This window comes from Panicum virgatum, chromosome 1N (genome assembly GCF_016808335.1).
Source record: "Panicum virgatum strain AP13 chromosome 1N, P.virgatum_v5, whole genome shotgun sequence".
In the NCBI taxonomy this organism is placed as follows: Eukaryota; Viridiplantae; Streptophyta; class Magnoliopsida; order Poales; family Poaceae; genus Panicum; species Panicum virgatum.
Window position 1 is genome coordinate 10733347 of NC_053145.1, and position 15227 is coordinate 10748573.

The 15227-nt window shown below is 49.5% G+C and overlaps 1 protein-coding gene across 2 annotated transcripts; it reads right to left on the reverse strand.

Annotated features, from left to right (window-relative positions):
* Positions 1-114: 114 nt before the first annotated feature.
* Positions 115-14058, reverse strand: LOC120655108 (beta-galactosidase 4). Of its 2 annotated transcripts, none has more exons than XM_039932831.1 (16): positions 13496-14058; positions 13186-13394; positions 12987-13053; positions 12739-12831; positions 12511-12654; positions 12311-12399; positions 12111-12216; positions 4574-4661; positions 4320-4438; positions 4057-4221; positions 3805-3974; positions 3601-3710; positions 3401-3510; positions 3185-3295; positions 3000-3101; positions 115-395 (listed from the first exon to the last, which is right to left on the reverse strand). In XM_039932831.1, exons 1-16 carry the CDS (start codon positions 13676-13678, stop codon positions 147-149), a joined length of 2115 nt encoding a protein of 704 aa, XP_039788765.1. In that variant the 5' UTR covers positions 13679-14058; the 3' UTR covers positions 115-146. The 2 variants fall into 2 exon arrangements, with proteins under 2 accessions (XP_039788765.1, XP_039788764.1); XM_039932830.1 differs by lacking the exon at positions 115-395 and adding an exon at positions 1941-2891 and having other exon boundaries at positions 13496-14057.
* Positions 14059-15227: the final 1169 nt, after the last annotated feature.

Genomic DNA, 15227 nt, shown 5'->3' on the forward strand with positions numbered 1-15227 from the left:
TTACGACGACAACTGCTTTACTCATACGCTTTTCCACATTTCCGTGATTTCATGTTTTTACCATTCTTTCGTTTCGGAGGGGCTTAAATTTTTTTGGGTAAGGCTCAAGTTAGATTAGCTGATTTCGTTGCCACATTTTGTCAAAGTCAAACGGGTCCAACGAAAACGAAAGCCACTTTGGGCGCCAGCCTTCCCGCCTGAAATTTTACGAACACAAACATGAGACATGGGTCGCACAGTAGTACCTCTGCACATCCTATCCTGACCTGCCATGGCATTGGCATCACCCTGCCCCTGCGCCGCTCAGCGCTCACCTTGGTCTCAGCGGTCACCCAGTGCCATCCTCGCAGCTTTTCATATAAATGGATTTCGTGCCGGCCTCTGCCAGACGGGCACTGCAAGAGCAAAGCAAAGGGGCAGGGGTATTTTACAGGAGTATTGAGCTTGGCCTCGGGAACAAAATTTTTTTTAGAGGTCTGTTAGTAACCGAATACGAATCTGTTATGGATAATGAATATCCGAAATCGGATAAGAACAGATAAAAATCCTTCCAAACCGAATCGAATTCGAATACGGTCGGAAAATATCCGTACAATTTACATCCCTAACATTAAGTTTGGCTAGCATGTCAAATTTTAAACCACTAGTCCTGATATCCTCAGCAGCGTAACCACACAACAACCCAAACAAACAAGAGTAAATTCCCTATGTGCCACTGAAAAATATAACTCATCCCCTGTGTGCAATTGAAAATTAGCACATCCCTTCAATGCCATTGTTTTAAATTTTCCATCCTCTATGCGCCATTGCTGTTGCAAGACATGTTAACGGCGTCAAGTTTGCTCAAATTCTGACTTTTTTACCCTTGCTTCATCCTCTCGGCCTCACCTCCTCTCCCGTGGCCCTCAAGATCGTCGGCCGACTGAATCCCGGCCGATTCTATGGCCCTACCGCGGCCCCCGTGGCCCGCGCTGCGCCCTCCACCACATCCCTACCGTGGCCCCGTCGCGCCGCCGACCCATGGCCTGCGCGCCCCCTTCGCCGGCTGCCGCACTGCGCCTCCATCACCCACCGTCCGCCCAGTGCTGCACCTCCGTCGACCGCCCTCCGCGCGCGCCCTGCCGTGGCCCCGTCGCGCCGGCCACCACGTGCGAGCACGGACTCGTGGCCCCCGCGCGTCTTCTGTCGGTTGCCGTCCGCCCCAATGCCGCGCCTCCGTCGACCGCCCTCCGCCTCGGGTAGCAAGCACGGCTCGCACGCAGGCGGAGGGGCAGGATGGGCGGCCGCGGCAGGCTGGACCCCGCGCCGCGCGCTGGAGCCTGCCTGTGCGGCGGAGGGCATGACGGCCGCGGCAAGGGCGCGGCACGCGCGGCGCGCGGCGGCCGGCACGACGGCGGCCGGCACGACGGCGGCTTGGGCCTGGGTGCGGCGGAGGACGCGGCCCGCGGCGGAGGACGCAGCGCACGACGGTGCCAGAGCAAGGGGTGCGGTGGTGGGTGCGGCCGGTGGCGGAGGACGCGGCGCACGTGGTGGCCCGCTTGACGGCGGCCGCGGCAGGGGCCCGACGGAGGCCGCGGCGCGTGCGGCGGCTCGCGCGGCGGCGGCCGCGGCGGAGGGGCAGCACGGGCCTCCGCTGCGTGGGCTGGGCCCTCCGTCGCTGTCATGGATCCGATGGGTTCAAGGTTGAAGATGAATCTGATGTGTGGGTCCCACACGTCAGTGGTAGTAGAGTGAGGGCAAGGAATAGGAGTCAGGGGTATTATTGTTCTTTTGCCTTTTAGTTTAAGTTTAACTGCTCCGTTAGTATTTTTAACACCAATGGCATAGAGGGAATGAAAAATTAAAAACAATGGCATTGAAGATATGTAATAATTTTTAATGGCATAGAAGTGATGGGTTACATTTTCCAATGGCATATAGTGAATTTACTCAACAAACAATGAATGTAAGGTTCATGTTGCGTCTGCAGAAACAACATGTCAGCAAGCAGTAGCCTGCCGCAAGCACCAGGCATTATTGCCTGCTGCCTGTAAACATTGCCTGTGTTTAGTTTCAAAATTTCTCTATCCACATTTCACTATTTACATATCACATCAAATCTTTTGCCTCGTGCATGAAGCATTAAATATAGGTAAATAAAAAAACTAATTGCATAGTTTTAATGTACACGACGAGACGAATCTTTTGAGCCTAGTTAGGTCATGGTAGGACAACAATTATCACAAACAAATGAAAAATATTACAGTGTACTACAGTGTCCGATGTGACTCTTTTTACCAACATTTTACGGATCTAAACACAGAAAGAAATAAAATCGAAAAAAAAAATCCAATTGAATTGGGAGGGAGCTCGAAGTGTGTGCCGGTGCAGCGGCCATTCCTGCCGCCGCACTGATGGCCGGCCAGCGACCACCAAGCCTCTCCGCACATAAATGCCATCCTCTACCTTGCTGTATACCGTTGCTGTAGTTTTTCAGTGTACGGTGTGGTGTGTATAAATACCGTCCACAAATACCGCGTGGTTGGCTTGCTCCTCGTCATGGTATGTACGAGTCGATCAGATACACGATGGTGGAACGCTCATGCGGTCCGCGTGGCGAGGGCGACGCCGGCGAGGTCGCCGCCGTACTCCTCCAGCACCACCAGCAGGTTCCCGCTCGGCTTCAGCCACGACCGCGGCACGTGGTACCACCGCTGGGAGGGCTCGCCGCAGCCGGACAGGCACCGCCCCTCGCGGTACGTCCCGGCGTACCCGCACCGCCCGCAGCCGCCGCCGGCGCGGTACGACCAGTACCGCCCGGCGTGGCGCCCGTTCACCCACACCTGGCCCTTGCCCATGCTCCCCATGTCCAGCGCCACCGGCGCGCTCCCTGCCGGCGCGTTGAACAAGGCCTGCGAATGCGCACGCGTTCTCCCCGGTGATCATTCGGCGACGACACCGTGAACAAAGAAAACCACAGGATGCAGACAAGGCCAGCAGCTGATGAAACTGTTGAGTACCTTGTGCCATGTCAGCGGCTGCTTGCCGCCGGGGCCGGCCCATTCCACGGCGGAGCTCCCGGTGACGGTGTGGAGGCCGAGCGACTCGCCTTTCAGGCCGACCTGCGCCGCCGAGATTCACAAGTCAGCGCATGCAGTGTGATCGAGCTTGCACTGAGGAGGACGATGCTCAAACTTAGAAGCACCTGGTATGTCCATTTCTGATGGCTGAGGTCCCTCTTCCCCTCGTTCAGGCCGGAGAGGGTCACCGGTCCCAGGACGCCGACGTTCCACGACTCGAAATGGTTCCCGGTGTTCTGCGTCGCCGGCGAATGTCAGTGGTACGACCATTTTTTCAGTAAGATGATGATCTGATCCTTGTTCAGGAGACCTAATTATTGGTCTGTGATCGAGCAACTTACAGGAAGGCCAACTGCTGAGCTCAGGATGGAGATCTTGTTGCTGCCCTGCCACATCTTCACGTGTCCGGTGAATGTCAGTTTCGGGTTCTCGTAGCCGCCGTAAACAGATTCTACAACAGGAGAATTGCATCAATATGATACTTGGCACTGATGTGAATATGCGATCAGCGTCACGATACACCTAAGACAGATGGTACTACCGTATGATCTCCCATTGACAAACACTTGCATCGAGTGTCCAGCGGAGTAGACAGTGAGCTGAGGCCACTGGCCAGATTTTAGGAATTGTTCGTTCGCACCAATGTTGACCCTGCAGTGAGCATAATTCAGAGTTTAGGATAACTCATCAGCTTTAGAAACAAAATTGTCCAATTGGAGCCTATCATGGTCAGACAGTCACTCACTGGGTGGTGTACCACAGATAGTCCGACTTGTCCCATGTCAAGCTGAGCTGCTCAACTAAGCCATCCTTTGTGAAAGCGCTGTCGTCCAGCGAGTTTGTGTCCTCGCTGTAGGACTGCCATGCGAACCGTAACACAGGATTCATCTTTGGCAGCAGAGTTGGTTCCTTCACCTGCACAGTTATATGACATTTTCTCATTAGAGTGCTGGGCCTAAATAAAGAATGAAAGATTCGGTCTTCAGTAATCCCTCACTGTTGCAGTGTTGAAGATCGCAGTTCTGCAGTCAGGCAGAATGCTGATGGACCAAGCAGGGAGGTCATAGTGACGCCCACTGAACCTGACTTTCACAGCAGAATTTGTGTGGTAATTTGAAAGGAATGCGGCACAGGCTCCATTCTTTGACTTGAAGACATATGCCTGAAACAATTGATCCATCCATGAATATCTGCTGATGTTTTCTTACATTTGGGAAACCATTGTCATGTGGGAACAGGAAGATTCTTAGCAACATTAACCTTCTCATAGTTTCCAAGTGATTGGATAGTCGGATCACCAGAAACCAATGCAGGTTCGGCCTGCTTGATGGCCCTATGCAGGTCCCTCAGATGACCCCATTTCGGTTGCCTAAGCATACCTGAAATATAAACCCCATCATTTTTCCTTTTTCAGATGCCAAAGAGCAAGTAAAACTACACGGTAAACTTTCCAAAAATATCTCTCGGCAACCATCAGGAATTTATGTTCATCAAAGATGGCAATCACTGCATACCGAATTCGTCGATCGGGGCGTCATAGTCATAGCTGGTTGCGATAAAGGGGCCACCAGCTGTGCGCCCAAAATTTGTTCCTCCATGGTACTGCATCAGATTCAGAACATGCAAATGTGGTCACCACTCACCAAAGCTAGAACTACATTCACTGCAACGGCAGTACTGGTGTGACCAGCTGTTTGGAAAATGGCCTCATTAGGCCATAGTTTTGTGATTTTGGTGATTGAGTAACAACACAATCAATGGGACTAATGAGTTTGTCAAGTAAACATTATTATATTCTAGGGATGAAGTAAAAAAGCCAAGCAAAGCAAAACACGAAGAAAGAACTCAAAGAAAGATTCCTTCAGCACCGGATGATCCGACGCTCACCGGATGAACCGACGCCTACCCATCGGTTTATCCGGTGTCTCCTGCGTTAGCTGTCAGAGACCCCAACGACTACCCTGTGGCTCAGTGTGACCGGATGATCTGGTGACCCACCGTCGGTCTATCCGACGCTACGCAGAAAGTTGGGTAACGGCTCTGAACGGCTAGTTCGACTTGGTGGCTAATATGGGTTTCCCCGGCCATTTGAAGATTGTTGGAGTTCAAAAACATCACACCCACACCTAAGAATATCTCCAAGCCATCCAAGAACTTAGTGATTATATTTTTAGTCCTTAGCACATTTTTTAGAGTGTTAGTGCTAGGTTAGCTCTTAGTGAGTGAGAAAGCAATGCCTTGAGTCTTTGTGCTGTGGTTCTTTGTTGAACCAAGAAAATATCTTGGTGTGCCGACCCCTTGGAGCTTGGTGGCTCGCCGGCATGTCATCGACCCTCCGACTTGGTCTGGAGCGGCGACGACATCCTTGTGCGGGGGACGTGGAGACCCACATTCTTTGTGGAGAAGCTCCTTAGTGGAACCCGGGATCAAGGTAACCGTGGTTGAGTCCGCGGAAGAGACTTGATTTCCGAGAAGCGATACTCTTAGTGAGTGCTTCAACAACGTGGATATAGGTGTGCCTTTGTGGCTAACCGAACCACAGGATAAACACCCGCGTCAAGAGTTTGCTTCTTTCTATCCCGCTCTTTAAGCTTCCACATTTCTACTACCAATTCTTGTTTGCCTTTATTTTCATAGAGTAGTATCTTGATAGGAAAGGCTATAGATTGCTAAACTCTTTTTGAGATAGGGGTTTCACACTAGAACAACCTTAGTTGCACATATAGATAGTATGTTTTAGTTTAATATTGTGTTATTTAATTGGTGCTATAGGTCTAAATTTTAAATTGCCTAATTCACCCTCTTTCCCTCTTAGGCTAGAGCACCCGATTCGGTCTTACAATTGGTATCAGAGCCGGGACTCACTTCTCTCACAAAGAAAGCCTATTTCATTGGCAATTTGTGTTTACCGGTTCATTTGATCGGTTAGGCTTCACCGCCTAGTGAGTTAGCTCATTGGGGATGGGATGGATTCTTTAGGACCTCCTCTACGTTTCGATGGCACGGACTTCCAACGTTAGAAGATTTTAATGGAAGCCCACCTCTAAGCAAAGGGTCTAAATGTTTGGAGGGTAACTAGTGAGGGAATGAAGGGAAATAGTCAACAAGAGAAGCAACATGATGCTATAGCCAAATGTGTTATTTTAACCTCTTTTGGTGACAATGTGTTTAACCGTGTGTTTGCTTGTAAAAATGCTAAGAATCTTTGGAAAATTATTAGTGAGAATCATGAAGGAACAAAAATTATTGCAAATAAAAAATATCATGTTCTCATTGATAAACTTAATAGTTTCAAGCAACTTGATGATGAAAATGACGAAACTATGTACTCACGGTTGAATATTTTTTGTGAATGAGATTAACTCTTTAGATGTGAAGAAGATTGATGATTTGGAGCTCATTCGTAAGATCCTTCGTTCACTACGAAGGCCGGAATATGATTTTGTGATCATAATTTTTTATGAGAAAGAAATCAACACATTGACACCAAATCAAATCCTCAACAAGGTGATCGCCCACGAGCTACGCCATGACATCAAGCCAAGAGTACCACCTTCTTCACCAACAGATAGCGCACTTGCATGCAAACAAGTCAAGAAGTTAAAGAAGTTGACCATCAATGGTAGCTCAAGTGAAGAGAAAGAAGAGGAGAAATGCCAAAGCTCTTCAAATGATAAAAAAGAGCCAATGAAGCCCAACATTTACAAACAAGTCAAGAAGATGAACAAATACTTGAAGAAAATCAACTCTATGGGATATATGGTCTTCTTCAAGGATGGATATCACCATCAACTTATGAAGGTTGAGAAGAGGTTCAAGAAGAAGAAGGAACCAAAGAAGGAGAAGAAGCCCAAGCATGAGTCATTTGCCATTTTTGGTGAATGGGTAAGCAGTGGTGAAGAGTCAAGCGCAAACTCAAATGATGAATCAAACAAAAAATTCACCACCCGTACTAATATGGGATCATCACCAAACACTTATCTTATGGCCAAAGGTATGGAGAGCGATGTAAGTGATGATGACTCCAATTCTTCTTCATATGAAGAACTTCTCGAACTAGTTAATGAGCACCAAAAAATAATTAAGAAGCAATTAAATGAAATTAAAAATCTTAATGCTATTTTCGCTACAAATTATGAAAATTTGTCATGCAAATTCAAATTGCTTAGCGAAGAGCATGAAGAGCTCAAGTTGAAAATTAAGAGCATTAATGATACTAAAAGTGATTCAACTTCTTGTTTTGATTCAATTAATAAATCTAACCCTTGCAATGAGAATCATCCTAAGGATGTTATTGTAGAATCATGTGATGATCTCATTGTCAAAGAAAATGATGAACTTAAGTAAGAAGTACAAAGGCTTATGAAGGACTTGGCTAGAATAAAAAGAAAGGGTATAGAAAGCAATGTCCAATCTTCTCAAAATAACCGTGATGACATGGTGAAGAAGCTTGAGAAAGGGTCCACCGTGACTTACTCTAAATGCTATCATAAAGGTCACAAGTCTAATAAGTGTTCTCAACCAAAGAAGAAGCTTTCGGATGAGAAGAATAAGAAGAAACTCACAATCAAGAGTTCTCTCATCCACACCAAGTCTAACTGGAGGAACAAAAGCAATAGCACCACCTATGTGATCAAGAAGAAAACAAATGGCAAGGTAATTGCTCACAAGGTTGGGAAGTAAGAAAGGAGTTGGAATCACTCCATTTGGGTGCCCAAGGATATCATCACCAATATAAAGGGGCCTCAAATGGTGTGGATTCCAAAAGAGACTTGAAGCCCAAATATGGCTTCGGGGGATTTGAAGGCTTAGCTAACAAGATGGTGTGAAGGTTCAACCCAAAGAAGCTAAGCTCACAACTTGGATATTTGGTGCACAAGTCCCCAATAAGGTAATGGTAGCTAAATTTCAATTCAAGCATCATGTAGATCCATTGCCCTTGCTAGGTTGTTTGCATTGCATCACCTAGTGTTATATATGGTGGGTTGCTTGTGTCATGATTCTAACTCATGAGCAACCTACATGGTTTGATAAATGTGTAGAAAGCTACACAAGATTACCCTTCATGGTACATGGACTTCATGAGGTATGTGTTTTATTTGTGTACCACGAGCACAAGCTATAGGGTAAACTTCCCATTATTGTCATAAACAATGTGCATACTTTTGATTGGTGATTCAAGCACTAAATGTACACATTTAGGGGGACTTCATCCTATGGTTTGTGATTTTGAGACTAACATGTTTTCAAGCTTATCTTTTATAGTCTCATATTGAGCCATGATCTATTGAACAAAACTTCTATATCTAAGTTCACAGACTATGTGCTCATGCATGTGCTCACGCATGTGCTCACCTTGGTATACCAAGTGTTTTTGACATCAAAGACTTTCAATTGATATTCAACTTCAATTGATATCATTTGAACAAGTCACTTTAAAATTGGTACATGCAAGGCAACGAGTATTCCCCGGAGGTATGCATGATCAATAACCCCTTCAATTGGTATTCTTGTCAATTCTTTATTATTTTAGGACTATCTCCGTGCATGATATGATCTAAGCTTTCTCATTCAATATCTAGTTGTGCATTTAATTTTCACATTATCATTTTGTGCACACCTTGTGGAAAGTTTAGCTCATGTCATGCTAGTTTCGTAATTTTGTGATCCATCCTAGTAATTACTCAATTGGTATCTTCATTGATATCATACATTTGGATCATAAATCATGGGGGATATCATATATTTGGATCATGAATCATGGGACTAACTCTCTAGGCTACTAACTTTTTCCTTTTGAGCTATCTTGGTTTGCCAAGCCTTTTTTAGGTGATTTGATTCCAAAGGGAGAGAAGTTTAGATCAAAGCAAGGTGAAAAAGAGTATCTTCCTAAGGAGGAGCAACTTTGATTGCAAAGGGGAAGAAAAAGAAGAAGAAGTAGCGAACATGGGGAGAAACAAAGGGGGGTGATGGATTTAGGATGGATTTAGGGGGAGACCAAGCCAACATTGGATGATGGTAAGCATCCAAATAAGTACAAGTGGTTTCAATTGGTATCATTTTGTAATTTTTTGTAAATTTTATGCTTGTTTTGATTGTGTTGTCATCAATCACCAAAAAAGGGAGATTGTAAGGAAAATGGCTCCATTAGACAATAGTTTTGTGATTTTGGTAATTGAGTAACAACGCAATCAATGAGACTAATGAGTTTGTCAAGTAAACATTATTAGATCCCAGAGATGAAGTAAAAAGGCCAAGCAAAACAAAACACGAAGAAAGAACTCAAAGAAAGAATGAAATGGACGAGTTCTGCAGTTTCCAGTAGCACCGGATGATTCGAAGCAGGAGCACCGGAGCATCCGGTTGCCATCGGATAAAACGACGCCTTAGCGTCGGTGCAATTTGCTGCACCAGTAGGAAAAAGGCCAAGTGGCATCGGATGATCCGACGCTACCAAGAATAGAGCATCGGAGCATTGACCGGAGGATTACTCAAAGACGATGTCAAACGTGTTGAAGCGAAACCTTCAGCACCGGATGATCCGAAGAAGTACTGGAGCAATGCATCGGAGCAATGACGTCAGCAGTCAGCTGAAGATTCCTTCAGCACCGGATGATCCGACGCTCACCGGATGAACCGACGCATACCCATCGGTTTATCCGGTGCCTCATGCGTTAGCTGTCAGAGACCCCAACGGCTACCTTGTGGCTCAGTGTGACCGGATGATCCGGTGACCCACCGTCGGTCTATCCGACGCTACGCAGAAAATTGGGTAACGGCTGTAAACGGCTAGTTCGACTTGGTGGCCTATATATATGAGTTCCCCCGGGCATTTGAAGATTGGTGGAGTTCAAGAACATCACACTCACACCTAAGAACATCTCCAAGTCATCCAAGAGCTTAGTGATCATATCTTTAGCCCTTAGCACATTCTTGAGAGTGTTAGTGCTAGGTTAGCTCTTAGTGAGTGAGAAAGCAAGACCTTGAGCCTTTGTGATGTGGTTTTTTGTTGAACCAAGAAGTTATTTTGGTGCGCCGGCCTCTTGGAGCTTGGTGGCTCGCCGGCACGTCTCTCCGACTTGGTGTAGAGCGACGACGACATCCTTGTGCAGGGGACGTGGAGACCCCCATCTTTTGTGGAGAAGCTCCTTAGTGGAACTCGGGATCAAAGTGACCGTGGTTGAGTCCGCGGAAGAGACTTGATTTCTGAGAAGCGATACTCTTAGTGAGTGCTTCAACAACGTGGATGTAGGTGTGCTTTTGTAGCTAACCGAACCACGGGATAAACACCCGCGTCAAGAGTTTGCTTCCTTCTATCCTGCTCTTTAAGCTTCCGCATTTCTACTAACAATTCTTGTTTGCCTTTACTTTCATAGAGTAGTATCTTGATATAAAAGGCTATAGATTGCTAAACTCTTTTTTTGGATAGGAGTTTCACACTAGAACAACCTTAGTTGCACATTGTCGGCGTCCTGACCCGGCGGTCCGGACCCAACTAGTAATGTTGCTGCGTGTTTCCTCGTCCCAGATGTTGATGCAAGAGCCAACACAGTAATGCACGGGTTTATCCTGGTTCTGGCCACGGGGCCGTACGTCCAGCAAGGGGGTGTGCGAGGGCACTGTATTATCTTGCACCGAAGGTGCCCGTAGTAGGGGCTACAGGCGAGGCGAGAGAGGGAGGGAAGCTCCCAAGTCTCTGTTAGAGAAGGAGTTGATTGAGGCGTGTGCCAATATCGGGGGCTCAGTGGTGCTGAGTGTTACGTACTATCGAATGGGTCCGACCGCGACCCCCTTAAAGGAAGCCCGCCTCCTCCTTTTGTAGTCACAAGGAGGGACGGTGTACATGCACAGGGGATCGTGGAAGTCGTCGTCTTTTCCCCGAATCGCGGGGGTGCAGTGGTCGAGCAGTGTGGGAAGTACAATGTGGAGTATGGCGTCGGGCGTGGCAGTCGTCCTGGGCATCATCCTCGGCCTTGTGGAGATCGCGCCGACGTCCTGACAGCACCAGCAGGCGGCGTGGTCGTCGCAGTAGGGTGTACCGTCTTCCAAGTGTGGCATGGCGGCGTTCCGTGGGCCCTGCAGGCCAGTCTTGCATATATATGTGCGCCAGCGGTAGTGGGGCACGTGGCGGTCCCGGGCCCCCCTGGGTGGAGTGCTAGCGCGTGCGCTAAGGGGGTCCGGGAGTCACGTGGAGGTCCCGGACCCCTCGAGGGGGGAGGTCCGGGCCTCCGGCTGCTAGTGCTGAGCATCCCTCCTTAGGGGACACGTGGCGACGCCGGATCCCTTCCCGAGCAGGGGACGGGTCCGGGGCCGTAGGTGTGGTGAAGTGGAGTCCGGACAGCAGGAGTTGGCAGAATAGTAACGGGAGCTGTGCCAATCACGTCTCGTACCACGTCGCAGGTTACCACAATGTTGCCACAGCGTCTGGCATGGCGGAGCAGTGACCGGAGTTGGCGGACTGGACTCCGGTCACAGCCACTGTGGGGAGTGGCAGCCTGACGTCGTCTGACCTGGGCGCTGTGGAGGAGTGGTTGGCATTTAATGCCTCCGTACGATGGGCGGGTGAGCGGAATGGCCGTTTGTCCTCTTCGTCGAGGGGTGGCCTTGAGCGAGACGGAGACGATTCGCCCCGCTCGAGGGTAGGTTCGCTACCCTCGAGCGAGGCGGAGACGCGGGGCGCGATCGAGGGTCTCGATGGGTGTCCTCAAGCGATACGGAGATCACCCCGCTGGTCCGAGGGGGTGCGTATGGGCCGCGTGCTGGGCTTCTTTGAGTCATTTCCTTTCTTCCAGATTGGAAGGAGGCCGTAGGTCTTCGTGGGCTCAGTTGCCTAATATGTGTTTGCATTTTTAGGGCGATTTTAGTACCGCGATTAAGGTGCCTCTAATCGTGGTCCCCGACACACATATAGATATCATGTTTTAATTTATTATTGTGCAATTTAGTTGGAGCTATAGGTCTAAGTTTTAAGTTGCCTAATTCATCCCTTCCCTCTTTTAGGCTAGAGCACCCGATCCGATCTTTCACCAGCATTTCTACCAAAATTCTTACCATGTAGTAGTTCACGAAGGACCCTCCCTTTTGAATGAACCGTGCCACGGCAAAGGCAAGGTCCTCCACAGGCCTGTGAGGTACCGCACCTCCAAACTTTGTAAACCTTTGACATGGTAAAATTGTAAAATTAGACATGCTTTCGCAGGATGGAAATGACTCAGGAATAAATTGGTTGGACTGGATCAAGAGAAGTATACCATCCAGTCCACGCCTCGGTCCACATGGTCGGCTTGTACTTCTTGTTTGGGGTGAAGTAGTCACAATAGAAGCCATTGCAAGTATTGATCTGCCATGATTGATTCACACAAAGTAAGAATTGAAACAGCTACATAGCAAATTCAGTTATTTGACACCAGCTACACCACCACTGAAGGTGCAGAAGTGGTGTGCAACGTACCACAGGATCTGGGGCATCATCCTGCTTGCACATCACCCATGGCACACCGGTGTTGGTCCTTACCGCCATCTTTGCTGCCCAGTTTGCATAAGGCTTGGCGCCGCTGCCAACGACGGACTCCATCGGCCCGAACTCGTTTTCTACCTGCAGAGTCGGCGAACAAGCTTCTCAGTTGAGCTCCAATTTCAGTTCCATTGCAAAGTTGAATCAAGGGAACCGAGAATTCACCTGAGCCATGATGATTGGGCCTCCCTGCCACTCGAATAGCCCCTCGGACTTCATCATCGACACTATCTTCTCGACGAACTTCTGCATTGCGGCCTGCAGTAAACAAAAGGAATCAGGAGCATCCCTGGGCCCTGGCCCCAATCGGTGAATAACCGAATAACGACAGTGGTTTACTTCAGTGTCGCAAAAAAGAACATTTTTTTGGGGGGGGGGGGGGGGGGGGTGAAAACATGGAACTGGTAGACTACCTTGAAGGGCCCATTGTCCGTCCTGAACCTGATGCCAGGCACATACTTGAGCCAAACAGGAAAGCCACTGAAAAAGAACAGACATCGATTGAATGAATGAATGTCACCGCCGTTCTGAACTTCTAATTCAGAAATCTTCGAATTACAGGGCCAAGAACAAGCCATTTGGGGGGGGGGGGGGGGGGGGGGCGTCCGGTACCCGAAGTTCCATTCGGCGCAGACGTAGGGGCCGATGCGGAGGTGGACGTAGAGGCCGGCCTGCTTGACGAGCTTGACGAAGCGAACGAGGTCGTAGCGGTCGGCGAAGTGGTACTGCCCCTGCGCCGGCTCGTGGCCGTTCCAGAAGACGTAGGTCTGGATGACGTCGAGGCCGCCGTCCTTGGCCTTCTGGATCAGCCCGGGCCACATCTGCGTTCGACTCGACTGCTCAGACCTTCTGGTTCATAGAGCAAAGCAGAGCAGAGCGCCGCCGGAGCAAGCTGCATTTGGGCGCGAGAACCGGGAGGTACCTCGGGCGTGCTCCGGGGGTAGTGGATGGAGCCGGAGATGAGGATGCTGCGGCGGCCGTTGATGAGGAGGGAGCGGTGGTCGTACGAGACGGCCGCATTGGCCGCGGAGGCCAGGAGGGAGGCCGCCAGGAAGGCGGCGAGCAGGGTGCGCCCGGCGACAAGAGGAGGCGGCGCCGCGGCCATGGTGAATGGTGTTCGTGTGGCCGCCGCCGCCCACCCCACCCCACCTCGCCTCCCCCTCTCCTCCAAGAAGTAAAGCTCCCTAGCCTTTTCTTGAGCACGACGAGCAGTAACCTGGCTTCCTTCCTGGCCGAGTGGAGTGGCAACGGCAAGGGCGTGAGCCGGTGGACAGTGAGGTGGCGTTTTTATCGACAGGGGCGGCGGGGGACGGCAATGGCGAGTGAGTGCGCGAGCTTTATGCTGCTGCCTTTGTTTGTTTCTACCCTCCCTTTGTTTGATCTCTCATTTCGCCCGCCGCTTTTGGATGGTTACCGCCGGTGAGCAGCCTACTGCCGAGCTCCGAGCTCGGACTGTGGAGTGTGTGCGTGCACGGGAGTGGTGGAGTGGGTGGTGCCAGAGAGGGAGAGGGGCTTTTATGGTTGCTGCTAAACTTGCCAAGCTGACCAGAGGGAAGGCCGCGACGAGGTGGTCAGTGAGAGAAGCGAGGGTGGTAGAAGAGGTGGGGCCCACAGAGTTACGAAGCCCCGGCATGCGTTCGGATAGGAGTTTGAGAATTGCTGTAATACCAAGATATAAAAAGGGCAACCTTTGCATATCCTCAAACTCAAAACATCCTATTATCCATTAGTTTGTGTGTAAGCAAAGCATGTGTTCAGTGGCGGAGCTCGCAAAAATTTTTAGGTGGGGCAGAAGATACCTTGAAAAATATTCGGCTCCTCAATAGTCACTACAACGCCTTCATTGTTCTAGGACGGTTATGGACTAGTACAAGCTTCTGCAGATTGAACAACCATAGAGAGCCGGCCCGCAGTAGCCAACACTACAGGCAGGCGCGCTAGCGGCATCGGGCAGCCGGCAGAAAGAGGTGCTGGCGGCCAACAGCTAATAGCAGAGGGCACCGGCGGGCGGCAGTAACAGGCTTCGGCATGCTGCAGCTGGAACGGCGACGTACGACACTAAGGGAACGCAGGCGTATAGGGCTGTAGCTTGATGCCGTGATGTGCAACGCGGTGACAGTGACAGGATTGCGGTCGCCACCGCCCGTCACCCGCGTAGCTCAGACAGTCGCATGCCAAATTAGGGATCGAGAGTTAGACCAGCCGGTGATTATTTCCTGATGCTGTGGGCATTTGTTGGGCTGGTGAGCTCTCTCCTACTAGTCCTTTGGCCTTCACTCGCACATCCATCTTCCAAAAACAAAGTTGGATGCTATGCCGCCAGAGGCTAGGGTGCAGTGCCTCTGCTAGTCGCGATCACACACCTGAGCAAGAAGAGAGGTATACTATGAGCCTCCCGCCTGGGTAGGTGGGGCAGCTGCCCCACCGTGCCATAGGGGGAGCTCCGCCTCTGCATGTGTTCATGTCTGCTTGTTTGATGCCAATGGAATCAATGTAGTCCTCTCTAGATATCACTATAGTTTTAGTAGCTCCTTGAAAACCGGTTGTTCCCAAAAACACATTTTGAAAAGCAACCGATAAGATGAACTGAGGTCTACAGATTTTTTTTTTCCAAAGAAAAAGTCACTATCAAGGGATATTACAATTATTTTCGG